Source organism: Pogoniulus pusillus, chromosome 21 (genome assembly GCF_015220805.1).
Source record: "Pogoniulus pusillus isolate bPogPus1 chromosome 21, bPogPus1.pri, whole genome shotgun sequence".
NCBI lineage: Eukaryota > Metazoa > Chordata > Aves > Piciformes > Lybiidae > Pogoniulus > Pogoniulus pusillus.
The window spans coordinates 13,075,014-13,094,790 of record NC_087284.1 but is presented as its reverse complement, the minus strand read 5'-3'; the positions used below and the strand labels follow the sequence as shown (position 1 = coordinate 13,094,790).

At 41.5% G+C, this 19,777-nt stretch overlaps 1 protein-coding gene across 3 annotated transcripts in view; it reads left to right on the top strand.

The window, feature by feature from the left end:
* JARID2 (jumonji and AT-rich interaction domain containing 2) overlaps positions 1 to 19,777 on the top strand; it is a 233,472-nt gene that overhangs the window by 130,999 nt on the left and 82,696 nt on the right. For all 3 annotated transcript variants that reach the window (XM_064160992.1, XM_064160994.1, XM_064160993.1), the window contains one exon: positions 4,875 to 5,016. In XM_064160992.1, coding sequence (XP_064017062.1) covers positions 4,875 to 5,016 — 142 coding nt within the window. The remainder of the gene's footprint in view (positions 1 to 4,874; positions 5,017 to 19,777) is intronic.

The window sequence follows — 19,777 nt, the reverse complement described above, 5'->3', positions numbered from 1 at the left end:
CATTCGATGTAAAAATGATTGAGTGGCAATAAACTTTATAACAGCCTGCTTCAGCATGTGCTTTCTCTCCAGTGCTTGGAAGGAGACTGTGGCTGTCTGTGCCTTTCATCACTTCGGAGTGGATTTTGCAATTATGCTGGCCCTGAAAACCTGTAGAACATGACACTCGTTGCCATTATTTATCAGTATCTCTCATTTGTGGTTCTCTGCCTCTGTTGTAGGGCACTTGTTCTAACTGGTTTCAGCTGACCATAGCTAAGTTCAGTTCTCAGCAATATTCCTGCGTTTTCGGGTGGTTCTGGTAATGATGAATAATAGTAGACAAACCAATGTATTTCCCTAAGGGACACAAGTCACGCTTGTCTCCCACGTGCACTCATAGTTTAGCAGAGTGAAAGGAGGAATAAAACTTGCCTACCAAGTGTGTGGAATTTGACATCCTGAAAGGTGATTTTCTTGACTCATACTTCAGGTTGCTGGGATTTACATATGGCAAGTCTCCAGAACAAATACTGCTTTTGGAAAGCCTAACCAAGTTCTGCCATAGGAGTTAAGTTACTGAGTATCAGACCTCAAATGATATGTTTGATTTAGATTTCTCTGGAGGTCAAAAACTGTAAAATTTATCAGCAGTGGTTCTATGGGAAAAGGTAAAACAGAAGTTGAAACTTTTTAAAGAATAAACTTGGGCATCAGAGTTTCTACTGAGGGTGAGATTGGCATGAAATGTCATCTAGTTAATGAGTTTGAAAAGGTTGTCTTAATTTCCTTAGGAATAACTTGAAGGGATGCTGTCACCCCGTGCTGTATCGTTGGGTTACCTTACAAGCCTTGTTGCAGTATTATGTGCTGATACTGGAATTTGTTTTATTTGTTGGGCTGCAGTTTGTGATCTGGTAGATATGGGAAGAGCAACTGAGCTCATCTACCTGAACTTGTGCAAGGCATTTGACACTCTCCTGCATGACATGCTTGTCTCTAAAATGGAGAGACATGGACTTGATGAATGGACCACTTGGTGGATACAGAAGTGGCTACATGGCCATGCTCTAAAGAGTTGTCTCTAGGTGGAGACCAGTAATCAGTGAAGTTCCTCAGGAGTCCCTCCCGGGTCCCGTGCTTTTTACCATCTTTGTCAGTGACGTAGACAGTGGCCTTGAGTGCGCCCTCAGCAAGATTGCTGATGATACCAAGCTGTGTGGAGGCTCAGGGGTAACCTTATTGCTGTCTACAACTACCTGAGGGGTGGTTGTGGCCAGGAGGAGGTTGCTCTCTTCTCTCGGGTGGCCAGTGCCAGAATGAGAGGACACAGCCTCAGGCTGCGCCAGGGGAGATTTAGGCTGGAGGTGAGGAGAAAGTTCTTCACTGAGAGAGTCATTGGACACTGGAATGGGCTGCCCGGGGAGGTGGTGGAGTCGCCGTCCCTGGGGCTGTTCAAGGCAAGATTGGACGTGGCACTTGGTGCCATGGTCTAGCCTTGAGCTCTGTGGTAAAGGGTTGGACTTGATGATCTGTGAGGTCTCTTCCAACCCTGATAATACTGTGATACTGTGTGTGATGCAGTGGACACACTTGAGGGAAGGGCTGTCATCCAGAAGGATCTTAACAAGCTTAAGAAGTGGGCCAGTGCAAACTGCATTAAGTTCAACAAGTTGAAGTGCAAGGTCCTGCATTTTCTTTTAGGGCCAACCGCAGGCACAAATACAGGCTAGGTGGAGAGTGGCCCTGGAGAAAAAGGCTTGGGGATGTTGATTGATGAGAAACTCATCGTGAACCAGCACTGCACTGACACAGCCCAGAAGGCAAACCATTTCTTGGGCTGCATTAAGAGGATTGTGGCCAGCAGATCAAGGGAGGTGATTCTTCCCCTTTCCTCTGCTCCCGTAAGATCCCACTTCTGGTGCTAGTCCAGTTCTGGTATCCTCACCATAAGAAGGATGTAGAAATGTTGGAATTAATCCAGAGGATGGCCATAAAGATGATCAAAGGGCTGGAGCACCTCTTCTCTTGGGGCAAAGAAGGGGACAGCCTCTTCTCTTTGGTGTTAAGTGACAGAACTAGAGGAAATGGTTTCAAGCTGTGCCAGGGGAGGTTCAGGCTGGGTATTAGGAAATAAATCTTCACAGAGTGGTTTATCAAACATTGGAATGTCCCTGGAGGTGTTTAAGAAGCATATGGACTTGGTGCTTAGGGATATGGTTTAGTGTTGACCCTTCAGTGCTGGGTTGAGGGTTGGACTAGGTGGTCATTGAGGTCTCTTCCAAACAGATGTTTTCTATGAGGATAGGCAGAGGGAGGGGGGGTTGTTCAGCCTGGAGAAGACTCTAGGGGATCCTTATTGCTGCCTTCCAGTACCTGAGGGGAACCTGCAGGAAGAGAACTTTTCATAAGAGCGTGTAGTGATAGGACATGGAGGAATGGTTTTAAGCTGAGGGTGAATAGGTTTAGACTAGAATGTAGGAAGAAGCTCTTCAGTATGACAGTGCTGAGACTCTGGAATGGGTTACCCAGGGAGGTTGTGGATGCTGCCTTCCTGGAAATGATTCAAGGCCAGATTGGATGAGACCTTGAGCAACCAAGCCTAGTTGAGAGGTGTCCCTGCTCATGTCAGGGAGGTTGGAGTAAATGGTCTCTATGGTGCCTTCCAATCTAAGATATTCTGTAATCTCTCTAATTGAAAGGAAGCCTCAAAAAGAACAAAAGGGCTCCTTTAACTTCTCCTTGCCAGTCTTAGGCTGCCTGAGAGAGACAGTCTAAAGGAAAAACTGGCACTCTTGCTTTGTGGGCTACACAGTAGCAAGCAGAAGTTATGACTCCAGTTCAGGAAGTCAGTGGGGCAGAGGGCTTCAGAGCGGAGGACCCTTCTCAGAGCGGAGGACCCTTCTCAGAGCGGAGGACCCTTCTCAGAGCAGAGGACCCTTCTCAGAGCAGCTGACCTGCAGCAAAAGAGCAAAAAAAATGAAGGTAGAAGTGCAGAGAGCACGAGGGTGTGCTGTGTCTCCACCTCAGAGTGGAGAGAGTCTGAGCTGCTGGCCAGCGGCAGCTCTTGCTCGCTGTGGCAGGGAACAAGAGTGACAGCGGCAGTTTGAAACCCGTCGTGGCGGCCATTTCAGCAGAGTGGCTGAGGAGAGGGCCTTCAAGGTGATCTAACCTTCCCAAAGCAGCAACACTGTGGCAAAAGAGCAAAATGAGCAAAGGCAGAACACAGGGAGAGAGAGGGTATCTCCAGCTCCCCCACGGTGTGGGACAGATGAGAGCTTCTGTCCAGGGGCGGCTCTGGCTCGCTGTGGGCAGGGGCAAAATGGCGGCGGCGGTTTGAGACCTGCTCTGCCTGCCATTTTTGTACTCACTGAGGTAAACGTTTCCAAGGTGGAGGAACCTTCCCCAAGTGGCAAAACTGCCTCAGAAAAGCAAAAATAACAAAGGCAGAAGCAGGAGGAGAGTGTGAGCTCTTGGTGAGAGGCAGTTTGAATTCACCACAGGTGGGGACAAGTGTGCCTGCGGCCTATGCCCTCTCGCACAAGAGCAGGGGTGGGCAGGAGGGGCAGAGATGGTGCCGTGCAGCAGTTCACACCTGCAGATGTGCAGGGCAGGCAAGTCTGGCGGCGGTCATTTCTCTTGCTCTGGATATCCTTCCACGTGTCTCTGAGTTTGGTTGAATGCTTGGTTATGTGATGATTTACCTGAAAGCAGAGGTCTGAAATGTTGTGGCGCTGATGTGTCGCTGGTGGACTGTTTTGGGCTGCTATTATTAGCGTTCTTGGTTTAGTGCTCTTCCCAGTCTTTCTGCCTGGCTTATATTGCAGTGGGTCCATCCCCTCCCTGTTTCCTTTTCTAAGATGCAATTATCAAAAATGGGACTGAAATGGCCAAGGGGACAGTACTTACTAGCATTTCTCTGAGGAAATAAAACTGAGAAACGAAGCTTTGTTATGCCATTTGCAGAAGTGTTTTGGTGAAGATGTGGGAAAGCGTTCTCCCGGATAAAATTGCAGCTCCTGTGGTAATAAGCTCTTAAAACACTGAGTAAATACTGAACTGATAAAATAGTTAGTAATTTTCCTCCCTCTTAACCCAAAACCTAGTGAAGAATATGTTACTATTTTATTTCTTCTTAAGTATGAGTGGTTTCACTGTCTGCTGTTGTTTGTAAGAATCAGATTAAATTATAGAAGGTGAAAAATTTGTTAAACATTATGTTTATGTAAGGCCCAATGCTGATTTTTCATTTAGGTGACACTGTAAAGGCACAAAAAGGAAAGCAGCTGTGAAAAGAAATTTCCCCTGCGTTGTGTACCTTTGCTGGCAGTCTGGAGTTTCTGTAGAGGAGTGACACTTAGCCAGAAGAATTAATCAAGAAATAGATGTTTCTGTATTTGATGTTCATCCCTTTGGGATTTCAGACTTTTTTTTTTTAAAGGATCATAAATTGCAATAGTTGGAAGCAGCAGGGTGAAGAACAAGATGACAACAAATTGAACCAAATGGCACCTTAATTTTATATTGATCTACATCTACATCTCATCTTTGTCAGTCAATAGGAGTTCTGTAAAACAGGGATGAGTTTGACTAAGCTGCCTCCCTTTTCGAATGAGGGACGTGACAAGATTGCAAATAGTGCTGCAAACACCCATACTGTGGTCATTTGGGATTGGGGCCTCACAGTTAACCAAATCAGAAACACAGAAGCAGACAGGTTTTTATTGAAGTACCTCTGGTGCAAAATCAATGTTGTCAGTGTATCTCTTTGCAAGACTCTTGCTTTGTTCATCAGCTCTCTATTTCTAGTGTCATGCATGAGTTTTTTTGTAAGATCCATTTGGCACTGGTAACACAGGTTTTGAATATTGTGTACTGCTTTGTCACGTTTGCAGGACTTCTCACTAATGGCCAATCTAAAGGATTAGGACCAGGATCAGAACAGCTGGAGAACGAGAAGGATGATGCATCGCAAGTGTCCTCAACGAGCAACGATGTTAGTTCTTCAGATTTTGAAGAAGGTCCCTCGAGGAAAAGGTCAGTAACATGTTTTGATTAAAGTACTGCCTTTCTGCTTTGGCCTTTTTGTGCTTTAAGGTTGTGATTATGTTATCAGTAGGGTGTGGTTGCATATACTGCCTTGCCGTAAACTCACTTTTCAGCATGGAGTCCTTATTGTAACAGTGAGGATATAGCAAATTCTGCTTCATCTATCTGTATGGATTGTTCTTGTTGTTTTGGAAAGCATGAAAAAGCAGTTTTGAGGAGGTGATTGCTAAATTAAATACTTCTACATTCTCCCCTCCTGTCCTCCTTCCTTCTCCCCGGCTTTAGCCTTTCAGGATCATGTCAGTATGTATGTGTGTGTAAGTTCAAGGAAAGCATCACAAAAGTAGTTACTGTTGTTATTTTTAAGTTTTCTCTGAAAGAAGACATGTGAAGTTAAAAAAAAACCAAAACCAACAGAAAACACAACAGAGCAGATGTTCCTGAGAAACTGTATAGTGGGGTAGGTATTTGTTGCGAAGGACTGCCTTGAGATGCTGCTTGTAGCAAGCTGCTTCTTCTTTCCTAGAAGTCAACTGTGAGGTCCTTGTTTTGCACTCTTATGAATTATCCTGAATGTGCAAAACGCAGGTTAAAATAGTAGGACTCAGTATTATGGAAAATACTCTGAGAATGTAGGAGGCTGGGAGTTGTCCTCTGTACGAAATAAGAAGCAATGCAAGCTGTCTGAAAAATGCCATTTGAAAGAGAATTGGAAATGCTTTCTCAACCTGTTTCCTTCTTGCATCTTAGTTCCAAAATGAACCATAAAGTTCTTTTTGAAACAGAAGAACTCTTCTGTACTGATAGGAGTTTTGTAAGACTTATTACTTCATCTCTGGTCAGGAGAAGAGTACTTGTGTGTGTGGTTTTTGCTTTATGAGATACAACACGAGCTTGAAAATTATTTCTGCTTAGAAATTCAGGTGACATCCACTGTAGATGTGACCTTGGAAGACAATGGTCACAGTTTCATGTTGTTGCCACTGTCATTTGCATGTTGTCTTAAGGAATTTTTGCTGCCCTCTGCACTTGCTTTGTCCCTTCATGCCCCATACGTGCTGACACAACTGAATGGACAGTTACACCATAAGTAGGTTCAAGTTGCTGGTTAAGATTAAAAATAGTATCAAGGAATACAGATTGAGGCTTTTTTTACAGAGTTCTTTATTGTTACCTGTGCAGGTTTTCATCTCTTGTTCACAGGTGTCAGTGCACCTGTGGGGACATCCCCTTTCTTGGGGCTGCTGTCCCTGCTGCTGGTGCCCTGCACAGTGCAGCTGCAGAGGTAAGGGGGATTGCTCCATCAGCGGTCCCATGAAACTGCATTTGAATATTGTGGGTGAATTTTTTTGAGGAGTATTTGCTGTGAGAATTCAGACATTTGAGAAGCAGTTGGGTGGTACAGGCCTCATATATAGGACTCAGTGTCTTTGGTAATTCTTGGGTTAAACCCAAAGGAAACCCCCAACTCCCAAAACAAGAGGCAAGATGAAAAATGTTTTTATGTCTTTTGTTTAAGGCAAGACATCATTTCAGTTCTTCTTCATACTTTGTGAACTGTTGAAATAATATTACATTTGTTGCTGCAGTTGCTGTGAGGAGTGTTCCTGTTTTGTTTCCATATACACCCACCACAGACTTTATCTACTTTTTTAGCTCCCCTAGCTTTTGCTTTACAGACAGACCTCTTCTTTGCTCCTTCTCTTAAGCCATACTGCAGTCCCTTAAATGTTTTAATGTCTTCTTGTCCCCTTTTATTTTTTTTTGTTTAGCTGAATATGTAATGCTTCCTCTTTCCAAGTCATTTTGGGATTGCACAAAGCATTGTGGGAGAATGAGATGGGAGAATAGGACAGAAATGGTATCTGTTTGATTTCTATGGGTTGACAGCCTCAAATCATTGAGTTTTCAGAAATTGTGCCCTCCTTGTCTTCTCCCCTGGACTTCTTCAAGTAGCTGTGTGTATAGCTAGTGGCACTCTTGTACTAAAATACACATTTAAACACTGTGGATTTAATGCCTGCTTCAGTCAGCATTTGCCCCTCTGCAAACAAGTATTTGTCTTCTTGAAATACTGTGGTTTGTAGCTGGTAGTATATGCAGTGAAAGGATTTTAGGGATTGGTGCATTTAGTGAAGTGTATGTGTAATACAGTGTGTTCTGAAGTACCAGAGTTTCCTGTGGTGTTTGAACTTGTCCCTTGTCAGGGCTTCCCTGGGCCCCTTTGACTTGATTCTTGCTGCTGCTCGTGCTCAATGACAATAACCCTCATGCCTCACATCTAGAAGGAGGAATCTTTCTGGACTCCCAGGACAGGGATGCCCTTTACATATTTATAAACATGAATGAGGTCACCCCTCATTCTCCTCTTTTCCAGGCTAAAAAGCCTCAGCTCCCTCAGTCTCTCCTCATAAGAGAGTTGTTCTATTCCCTTAATCATCTTTGTAGCTCTGCGCTGGACTCTCTCAAGCAGCTCCATGTCCCTCTGGAACTGGGGGGCCCAGAACTGGACATGGTACTCCAGGTGTGGCCTGACCAGGGCAGAGTAGAGAGGGGGAGAACCTCTCTAGACCTTCTAACCACATCCCTTTTAATACACCCCAGAATGGCTTTGGCCCTCCTGGCCACCAGAGCACACTGCTGGATCATGGTCAACCTCCCATCCACTAAGACCCTCAGATCCTTTTCCCCTTCACTGCTCTCCAGCAGGTCAGTCTCCAACCTATACTGTTACCTGGGGTTGTTCTTTCCTAGGTGCAAGGCTCTACACTTGCCCTTGATGAATTTCAATCAATGTCTCCCTGCCCAACCCTCAGCCCGTCTAAGTCTCACCGAATGGCAGCACAGCTTTTGGTGTGGCAGCTGTTCCACCCAGGTTGGTGTCATCAGCAAACTTGCTGACAGTGCACTCTGTGCATTTTCAAACCTCATAAAAAGGGATTGCTGAAGGAGAAGTGCAACTTCATTGTAGCTCCACCTTCTTGCTGTGAATCTCCAATTTCCAGCTTTGATTCTTCTTTGAGGTACCAGACCAAATGTGTTTGGTCACTGTGCTGGATGCTTGTATGTCTTTATGGGCAACTTAAAGACTCCAACTGCTGGCAATTAACAACAGCGTGCAGAGACAGCTTTATGTTTTCTGTCAACAGTTGCTCTCCTTACCCAAGAAGAGCAGATGTTAGGTGACAGTGTATTAATCTTTGGTGATAGTAGGCCATTGCTTGCTTCCTGTTACTAATCAGGTAGCTACTCATTCATATGGTCTCCTTCCCAGAAATGCACACAGGGAATTGCCAAATGCGCAAATGTGTTTCTCCTTCATTGTAAAGGCCATTAGAAGGAAGGCTGTGTGGGAGGAGGTTGACTGATTTTAATAGTTGCTAAGTTTCAAATCTGGGGAGTTTTAATGTCAAAAGTTTATTTTCTCCATTAAGAGACACAAAAAAGTTTGCTTAGTTTAGAAGAAAAATAGGGTAGAAGAAATATTCCCCCTACCTTGCAGAAGCAGCAGAGTGGGTGGATGTCCCATCTCTGGATCCGAAGCTGGATGTGCTTCTGCTCTTTGTCATGTGCTGGTTCTCTGCTGCCTACTGCATTTTCCTGTTTGACATTTATTTATTTTTTAATTTAAAATACCAGTTTAACTCCCTGTTGCTGGCTTATTGTGGGGCAAGACGAGTGTCAAGGTTTATCAAAACAAAAGGTATGTGCTTAAGGAGGGGGAGACAAGCACAGTGATCTCCTTTGGCTGGTGGCTGCGTAGCTGCCAGGCTAGCAGAGCCCAATTGCAGCACAAAAAAAAAACATTCAAGAGTAGGCAAGCTTCTGCTAATTTCAGTGTTTTTTTAGTGATATATCCTTTTCAGTTTGAGCTGCAGAACACTTTCTTGTAGCAGAGCTGTCAGAATTTTGAGGAGAGTCTGGATTGGTTTCTGCTTTATTTTTTCCAAGTTGTTTTTATGCTTCATAATGAGCACTGTCTTTAGCACTAGGCTTAGCACCATCTATGCAAGATGTAAGATAAGGTCAGTCCTATTTCCAGATATGTAATTTGTGAGAGTTTTCTTTTCAATGTTGTATATGATGGAGAGAGCAGTGTGTTATGACTTGGGTGTGAAAGCAGGAGACTGCTAGTAATATCCAAGTGTTTTTTCAGGACCTTTTCTAGTGAATGATCTTTTGAGTAATTGAAACACTATATAATGCATTTTTGTTCAGCTGTTGTCAACTACTACATAGTGTAATCCACTTACCAACCAGGTGCTTCTGTTATTTTCTTCCAATTTCAGTTGGAGGAACTACATTAATCCACAATGAAACCAAAATGGCAGTCTGGTTTGTTTTTGTTTTGTTTTGGTTGGTTGGTTTGTTTGTTTGGTTTTGTTTTTGTTTAAATTCTCATCTCCTGGAAATTTTGATATGAATGGAATATATTTCTAGTGCAGCACATTTATAATTAAATAATAGGCCTTATAAACAAAACAGTAATAGTCAAGTGGAGTGAATGTGCACAAGATAGTAAGAAGACAAATGACCTACTTTATAATGCAAGCTGAGATCATTTTATTCAATTTGAAAGGAAAAAAAAGAAATCAGGAGATTAATGTTCTTTCAGAATTTTCATAAGGAACAAACAGAAGTTGTTGACATGGATTATACTATCCAAGAAGTAAAGATGTAGTAAGGTACAAGAATATGGGAACACTAATTTTGTGGATAGGCAGCTATGTAAACATTAGCCCTAGTAGTGGTTTAATAATTACAAAGTGTGATTTACAGCAGCTGAGAAGTTTTATGCAGTGTTTGGTTCAAACTCGCTTATCCTCACCTGCTACCTTCTTTTCAGAAGCCAGAGTTGGCAGGAAGTCTTCATGACCCTGATCTTGGGCTTGTTCCCTGAGGGACTGTTTCCAAAGCAAGACTGGAAAGGCACAGTTGTTTCTGTGGTTCTGTACATGGCAAATACTATTTCAGCTGCTCCACAACCCATCTCTAATGTCATTCATATTATTGGTATGTCTCACCCTTTTGTTTTATAGGCCAGATGTTGACTGCTTAAGTACCAGGGAGAAGTTCCTCTAAACAAACTTGGGAAATGATTGATTCTATACCAAGAGACATTTTTTCCCAAGCAGATTTGTGTGTCAGTGTGAAAGATGTTCTTTAACGCACATAATCTGCTGTCTGTATAAGATTCTAGGCTGATGTTTGGGTTAACAAAACGTTAACTCAGATGTTGCCTCTGATTTCTTCTGTCATGCATCTGTGTTGTTGCTTGGCTTTCTCTTACCTTGGCATTGTAGTTCAGCTACTGGCTGATGACTCAGCCCAGTGCCCAGACTGCTGCCTCTGAGATCAAGATAACCCGAAATCAAGTTTGTTGTTGTATTTTATTTTCTTTTTAATTTGAGTCATGTTACCTTGGTAGGTAAAATGTTGTCTGCTCACTCCATTAATTGATTTTCTTGATCCTGTAGCATGAATGGGTAAAAAAAATGCCAAAGCAAAACCAACCCAAACGTTTCCATGTATTGGCAGTGGATGTCTTTCGACTCGTTACTTCATTCATGAGTCTCTCCAAATGAATTCAGAGATGGGAAGAAAAAAAAGAGCACGTAACTCTGCTTTGAAGATCACAGCAATATTGTGTTTTGTTTTGTTTTCCTCTAAGTTAAAAGAATGTAATTCTATTTTAATATTCTGATTCTTAGAAATTTGCCATCCTAGCATATGTAGTGGACTTACTCTTTTGGAAGAGATTACTTAAAATATTCAGCACCATCAAATATGGGTAAGATTTCAGAATTAAATTAAACAGTTCCAGTATCTTGCATTAAATTAGAAATTCAGCATAAAAAGATCTGAAGAGATAAAAATTATTGTAATGAGAATAAAAGACCAAGAATGGAAAAGCAGAAACCTGTTTCTGAAATAAAGGTGGAAAATTCTGTAATATCTGGCAGTAAGTAGTTTGCTGAGACTAAACTTAGTAACAACTTTGTAAAGTTAGGCCACAGTATAATGCCTGTCTGAAGGATTAGGTAACAGAGCATATGGGAAGAGAAGTACAGTCTGAAGATTCTTGGTCCTCTAATGTTTTCATTCAGTGTAACATTTGGATGCAAGGCTGATTTCCCAGAAGAAATGTTTCATTTTGTTGTAGTAGGCTGGATATAATTTAATAGGCACAGTATTGTATCTTCTTCAGTCTCTAAACAATATCTCCAAAGATTTTGCTGCTAAGCTGTATAAAACCTGGTTTGTGTTGTAACTAATACTCAGGCAAACTGGTTTTCTTTTATATGAACATTTGGAGATTTACCATGGGCCGTTTGCATGCCACATAATTTCTGCTCTAACTCTGACCTGAGTGTTTCGTATGTGTGCTGAGCTGAAAGCCAACCTGGGTTGGAGTAATGTTGTCCTGTGTGCTGGTTGACCAAAGCTGGTCATAATGTGTGTTCTAGTGTCATTATAGAATCGTGGAATGCTGTGGCCTAATGTTCTGGGTCACAGAATCACAGGATGCTGAGGGTTGGAAAGGACGTCTGCAGAGAGAGTTGGACTCGATCATCTCCTTGGGTCCCTTCCAACCCCTAACATCCTGTGATCTAGTCCCAACCCCCTGCTAAAGCAGGGTCTCTTAAAGCAGGTTGCATAGTATTGCATCCAGGTGGGTTTTGAAAGTCTCCAGAGAAGATTCCACAACCTCTGTGGGCAGCCTGTTCCAATGCTCCGTCACTCCCAAAATAAAGACTCTTCCCTTATGTTTAGGTGAACTTTCTATGTTCTGGTTTGTTCCCATTGCCCCTTCTGCTGGTGCCATGCACCACTGAAGAGAGTCTACCCCCATCCTCTTTACCCCTGCTCTTTAGATATTTATGAACATTGATAAGATCCTCTCTTAGCTCAAAGCAGATGCTGTTCAAAGTGGGGAATGGATCTTAACACTTGCAGATGGCTAGGAGAGGTGTGGGATGATCTGGACACTGGTCAGAAATAAGGTAGCCCTGATTACCGTCGTTGAAGCTTGGCAGTGTAAGAGTTTTCTGCCTCTGAACTGGATTTGTAAAGCATAGATCTTTTTCAGTGTAAATATCTTCTCTGGAATCTTCTCAAGTCTCTTGTGTTGACAGAAAAATCCCAGCTGTTTTACATACATGGCCCGTCTTATGCTGGTGTAGCACTTTGCCTTTATTTTCTTCCGTGGCTGCATCCAGAAGCAGAGGGTTTCTTGAGGGGAAACTAATGAAAAAAAAATTTTTTTCTTTCTTTTTTACACCTGAACATTTCTATTTTTATTGTTATGTTTGTTTTTAAATAATTTGTGCAATAGTGGCCATGTCATCAGTATGTTTCAATTTTACGTTTTCCTTCTTTGCTTTTCTCTCTTGGTATTTGTTGTTGGCTCTGATTACATAAACTAATGCTTAAAAGATCACTGACAGTGTGGCGAATTATTTGCAAGGTTGGTTCCTCCCCTACCCCCCATTGCATTGCAGTCTGTTTCCACTGGTAGCACTCTTTCAGCTTTCAGACAAGTTCTCCCCTGAGTTTCGTAGTGGTAGTTACTATGGAGATGACTGTCCACTTTTCCTCTTTTTCCTTTCCCTCTTCCTTTCCTGGAGCTTCCTCAGCTGGTATTTATCTTTTCAATAAAGTAAGTAGATTTGGTACAGACCCTGTTTCTAGCATCTCTTTCATTGCAACAAGTCTTTTGCCTGTAACACTTTTTCATGAAATCTTTCGGATACTCTTTTATATGAATGAAAAATCTGGTGTGTGAGTAGAAGGAGAGGAGATCCTTCATTTAAAGGGTCACTCCTGAGGCTACTATCTGATTTATTCTTTTTTTCGCAGTCATAATTCTGCAAGATAAATTAGCTGGTAACATGCGTGTGTGTATTTATGCTGAGTGTCTAGGAAAGCTTTTAGAATGTGTTTATTTTAAATGGCAGCTTTTGGGAGTTATTGTAAACATATTCTGGTATTAAGTTAAAAATTCTCTGATGAAGAAGTGAAAACTTGAGACAACACATCATTAGCCTTTTAGGTATGAGAGTCTTTTCTTTTCACCTCATCATAATTTTGATATCTCTTTATACAGTTCTATGTAATCCAGCTTTGGGTATTTGTCTGTTCTGCAACAGACAGGATATATTCCTTTGCACTTGTGCAATTAGATATCTGAACCCCCTGTCTTGGGGACGAGTTGTTTCGCTGGTGTCAGTGGTTTGCTGAATGACACACAGATTTGAAATGTGTTCTCCAGCCAAGAATTTCATAGAATAATAAAGTGCTTTGGGTTGGAAGGGACCTTTTAAAAGCCACGTAGTCCAACTGTCTGCTCAGAGTCCTGTCCAACCTGACCTTTGCTGTTACCAGGGATCACATATCTGCCACCTCTCTAGGTAACCTGTGCCAGAGTTTTGCCACTCTCCTTGTAAAAAAATTTAACCTTTTATCTAGTCTGAATATTCCCTCTTTTAGTTTAAAACCATCACCCCTTGTCCTATCACAACAAGTCCCATATTTCTTAGAAGGTCCTTTAAGTACTGAAAGGCTGCAATAATGTCCCCTTGGAGCCTTCTCAGCCTTTCTGCATAGCATAGATGACATCCATAGCTCTTCCCTTGTCCACTGATGTAGTCACCCTATCATAGAAGGTCACTGGGTTAGGCAGAACTTGGCCCTTGGAGGAGGAATGTTGGCTGTCTTGAATCACCTTATTGTCCCCTCTGTGCCTTAGTATATCTTCTAGAAGCATCTGTTCTGTGATCTTCCCAGGGTTTTCCCTCTTTCTTTAGGGAGACTTTGCTTTAAGTGATTACGAATCATAGTATTGCACTGTTCTCCTTTGGCTTGCTGAGCCACGTGAAGAGGCCTACAAGAAAATTGGGAAGAGACTTTTCACATGGGCTTTTTGTGGTAGGACAAGAAGGAATGATTTTAAGCTTGCGCAGGAGAGAGTTAGACTAGATATTAGAAAGAAATTCTTTACAGCACGGATGGTCAGACACTGGAACAGGTTGTTCAGGGAGATCGTGGATGCCCCCTTCCTTGGAGGTGTTCAACGCCAGGCTGCATGAGACCTTGAGCAACCAGATTTAGTGGAAGGTGTCCCTCCCTGCCTATGGTAGGGGGGTTGGAACTATACAATCTTTAGGGTCTCTTCCAACCCAAATCATTTTATGATTCTGTCTGTGGATTTCTGCAATCAGGAGCCTACAGAGAAGTCTCTCTCTTTTTCAGTTATGTGAATACCCTGCCTTGGGCTGTTAGATAATGCAAATCACCTTGCCTCCTGTTGAAAGTGTTGGGTTGAAATTACAGCTTACTGGGCCACTGTGCAGCCAGACGATGGACACATAAGGAGGAGCATGCTTCCCCTGATATTCATGCTGGTTCTGGCATAGTTTGCCACCTAGCAAAAGCAAAGGCAGCTGGTTTTCTGCTATCTTAGTGGTTTCAGAGACATCCCCAGGGCAACTCAGTAAATGCAGCAAAGGTGGCCATGGGGAGAAGGACGAACAGGAGGAACATCAACCCTTCTAGGTGGTGGCAGGCTGTTCAATCATCTCAGCCCTCAGGGATAACATATTCTTGGATTTATTCTAAGCAAGCAAACACCTCATCTCTTTTGGTTGTTCCTCTTCCCCGGGTGAGGTGAGGAATAGACTCTGAAATCCTCTGCTTTTTCCGAGCTCTTTTATTATGCTGTAGATTATTCCTGGCACCATGGCAATTTGTTCTGCAAGTTGTCAAGCAAAATGTGTATTTAAAAATAAATTACTCTAAAATTTTAATCAACTCTTTTTTTAGAAGGGAGTCTCATGTTTTTCTTTTGCATACGTCTAGCTTGCTGTGAAAGTAAGCAGCTGGGACTTTCTTGATTACTTCTATTTTTAGTGTTGTCTTCTTTACACCTGCAGATTGAAAAACATGAAGTTTTTCTAACCGGCTTTGAGAAATCTCTCAGCTTCTCCTCAACTCTTAAGTCAAAAGCCTTGAAACCAACCTGGCCTGCTAATTGTAGTGTGTCTGTGTGCTTGGACTTTATATGTTTGTCCTTATGCTAGAAAAACTGACCACTGTTGATTTTTTTTTTCTCTGAAATCTAGTCCTTCCTCTACCCAGTTGATTTGTAAGAAAAAAAGACAAATCAGGTCTTTAGTGGCACAATTTTCAAAAACCTTTCTTTTATGTGTCTAGGTCTATGAAATCTACTTACTACCTGAAAATGAGATAGTGAGTATTGTGTGATATCTATGTAAATGTTACCACACAGTCCAGGTTTGGGGTTTTGTCAGTTTTATATAATCTCTGTTATGTAGCAGTCTTGTTACTAAATTTGCTCTTGATGCATGTGTGACATGCTGTATCAAGGATTTTTTAATTGCTTCCAGTTTCCAGGTGGACTGCAAAGTAAACTTCAAAGGTGAATCAGATCAGAAATGAAAAAACAGGGGAGAGTGTTTTAAGTAAAGGCCATGCTGTTCTTATCAGAATTAACTCAAAAAAAGGCCATGAGAAAAAAATTGTTCCTTCCTTCGAGATTACAGCTGGAGGACCCTGCTAGAATGTGAATTCTAACATTTCTTCCCCTATGTACAATAAAGACATAGTATCCTTGTAGGTACAGGGCAAGGGAACATGCATGTTCAAGTTCCTGACATACTGTTCAGCCTTGCAAATCCCTTAATGGTAGTATTTCTCTTCCATCTTCAAAATTAATTGGCGAAGTTTTGAGAGATTTAAGATTCTAATAGTAATTTGTTTATTGTTTTGAAGAGTAAAGTAAAAGTATTATTTATTTATATCAGTTTATATATAGGTCTCTATTTTTCCACTTGTGTATTTATATCTCTGCGTCCTTGTTCCGGTATTAAATTAATGTCTATATTCATAAACAAACAGCAAATAAATCATCTCCCTGAAGGTGGATTTTGAGAGTGCTTTATCAGCACAACTGCATTTTTAAATAACAAGAGTTAGCTCCTGGATCTGCTGACAGACAGTGCTTATTTATTATTGATTTCAGTGGGTCACACATTTTCCTAAGACCAGCTGAAGAATGCTGTAAATTAAGTGCTCTTGGTGTCGACTCGGAGTAGCCCTGCTTAATATTCCTCTATTTTCCTGGATTCTTTGGCAGAGAGTCTTGCTTATTTTCCTTTTCAGTTATGTTATTCTGTGTATGATGGAGTTTTGCAGCACAGAATGAGTGAGTCATCAGCAAATGATGCCACATAGTGTCTGCCATCAGTTTCCCCAGGCTCTTAACCTGGCTCATATCGGCTTGCGGCCTCTGAAGTTGTTCATTGTGAATTCTGTGAAATTGTTTATTGAATGGATGGCTGCCACCCTAGGTCTCATACTTACTGGGTACTTGATTGTTTTAGTGGCAGAGAAGAATGTCCTCTTCATTAGTAGGATCGTGTTTCTGTAATTGTTTGTTCAAAGACTTCTGCGCTGAGTATGTGCTGGTGTTGAGAGTCCTACATTGCATAATTTCGTCTGAATCTACAGTTCATGTGCAGGGTTACTAATTCAGTGGGAGTACAAAAAATATGTGCCATTCATTGTAAAAATGGGATAATCTCTGCTTTACGTTTTTATTTGGTGTGATTCAGTGAAAATAGATAACAGAAGAACCCCCTGTTTCCTAAACCACACTGTGTTCTCTCTTTTCAGTCACAGAAACTTACCAATATGAACCTGTATTCCACACTCTAGTGGTTATTTTCAGCTTCTTAGTTGCATCTTCTGGAGCACTGGTTCCACACCCCAGTTCTGAAACTCTTCAGTTTCAGGAACTGCTTTAGCTGTTTCACATATGTCTCATTCTTTGGTGTTACATACTGTCTTCAATTAAAGGCATCAGATTGATTTGCTTCTGTATTGAGTTTTTACATGCTATTCTCAAAGCCTTCTGGTAGCCTGGAGATGCAGCTGTATGCTAATTTGCCAGTTTCTACAAAACACTGACAGGTCACTGCTGAAATAGTCCATTTGCCATGGAGGAAGGAAGTTCTTCGTTGGGGCGAGTGAGAAATACCAGGTCTGGGCCTGCTGCTGTTTCTTATGTCTTAATTCTTGGAGACAAAGACACTTTTCCTGAGACAGACCTCTGGTCTTGTTGGAAATGCATCTCTGTCACATCATTATTTCTAATTTTTAACGTGAAAAAGGCAATTAAAAGGGAATTGTTATAAGTTTATGTTATACTGTCTTTTTTAAAGAAGCATGAATTTAGTCTTCATGTGACAATTTTTAAAGGCTCTTTGGGCTGAAGTAGCATTTGATGTGAGTACAGACAACAATATTTTGTATCTGGGTAGATCTCCAGACCCTGATACTATCTGCTTATTCTCATCTGTCCTGTCCTCTGGGTGTGCTTTTTTCCAAGACTTTTCTCAGTGCTCAGGGACACATCTTTTAGAACTTGACATTCCCACTAAAAATTGCGTTGGCTAGAGGACACACATACATTCAGGAATCTTTTTTTTCTGGTACAAACCAGAATACCCTGTTGAGTCAGGGATATTTTTTGAGGTGTAAGATTATGGGAAGATGTCTAGCAATGTGCTTGTGGAAATAAAAATAGTAGTGGTGTAGGGATGGTATCTATGCAGTGATTTGGTTCCCCACTTGCCTCTTTGATATCACAGCGTTTGCTTCAGATACCAAGAAGGCAGGACTTCAGGAACATGTGCTGAAGATGTAGAACGGTTCTATTCATGGTCTCAAATAAAATGTAGGAAGAAAAAAAATCTTACTTTGCTTTTCTGTGTGTTTTTTTTTCCACCCCCACTAATAAGAGTGGCAGAGTCTCTTTTACTCTTTCCACCAAAATTCTTTTTCTTTTTTCACACGGTGTGAAGAATGTTTTGCTCTTTTGAAGTAATCTCTTTTGAGAGTTTGCTGTCATTTTGTATGAACAACAACAAAACCTTTAGTCTGTAAAAAGAAATCAATTTTCTGTTTGTGTTATTCTCTGTGCTATTTTAGTAATTATTAGACAGTTCAGGATGTGTGAATTAATTGTTGGCTTTTCTCCTTCATTTTATTCCATGTTTATTCCTTACTCTGCTGTTCCTGTGAGCCATCCCAACCTTCTATACTGAAGTGTTTTTCTGTTAGGCTTTATTCAGCAGAATCTGCATGGTTTCTCAATATGGGCCTTAATGAAAACAAATGTTTATGGCATATCCTGAACATTAGGTAAGCTGCTATCTTTAATTATGAAGGGCTTGGAGATGGAGGAGGAAACCCACTGCTCTCATTTGCCTTATGGGTAACAAAGGGTCCTAGGACTGTTTGTGCTTGGCTCATTTAGCTCTCTCTGCTTTGCAGACCAGGGAGACTTTCTGAGCATTTGAATACAGTTTATTCTATCAATTAAAAAAAGAACAAAACAAAACCTGTCTCTTACATTGCTTAAATGCCTATTAAGCCCATGAACAGAATACTAATTTAGGGAGTTCTGTATAATGAGCTCTGAATTTCTGAGTCATGTTGACCATGGAACCTTTTAACAAGGACCAGGAAAACCCCACCAAAAAAAAAAAAAAGTTGGTCTCAGTTCCTTAATTATTATTTTAATGAGTGTAGAAATAAAAAGCTCCATAGCATTATGTTGCATTGGTTATTTTACAGATTGAATATCAGAGGGGAGGATTTATGAAGATTTTCAGCTCTGTTGCTGAGGTGGATAAAACACAGAGCAAGAAGGTCTGAGCAGTGGCAATACTTACTGCCAGCAGCACACCTCATCAGCTGACAAGCCCTTCAGTTTTTCAGTGCTTCTTTTCTTTATCCCCTCCCCTTCCTCAATATATATGCCACCACATAGAAATCAGTGACATTTTGCTGGTGCAGAAGGGAGGTGTTGCATTGCAGAGCTGCAACCAGCTTGATAGGTAGGCAAAGGTAATAATCTGAACTGTGTACACTAGAGTTATTTACCTCTGTATGGGTGTTGCTTTGAGTGTCTGTGGATTTTAATTAGGTAATGCACGATGCTGGACACTACCTGCATTTCATAATGCGGATATTGCTTGAGTGTAATCTATTCTTCCTTTAGTACAGCCATGAGTTACTTGATTCTGTTACACAGTCCTTGTAGAAGATGCTGCTGAGTGCACAGTTGACAGCTTGTACACTCCCTGTGCATCACAGAAAGCGGTCTGCTCATTCCTCTGGAAAATGTTATTATATAAGGCAGTATGGGGCTCCACTGTGTCTGCTGGGTGATGACCCCTTTGTTATGAAGGCTGCATTATCAAGTTGGTTATTACAAGCTTAGAATTCAACGTTACTTAATGATACATGAAAAGTAACTTAACGCATTTATCATCACTTTGAAAATTTCCACCCTTACATAATGAACATCCCACAGTGTGAGCTTCATTTTCTCAGCAGACTATATTTGTATTATTTGTAAATATCCTCATTTATACTAGGGAGAGAAAAACAAAGGCAAAGGACCTTGAGAAATGCCAGCTAATAAGACAGTTGTGTTTTCTGGTAAACAATGAGCATAGTAAAACTGGTAATGCTACAGACATCTTGTGTTATTGATGAAAACAAACTGCTTACTGACATCTGCAGCAACCAGCCCCTGACTGATGCCATCCCAGAGCCCTCCTGTGCCATGTTTTAGGCAGAACTGTTGGAAATCCCATTGTGAAAGTTGCACTTTTGGAAGGGTATTGTTTGGAAGGTGTTAGGCACCCCTTAAAGATTT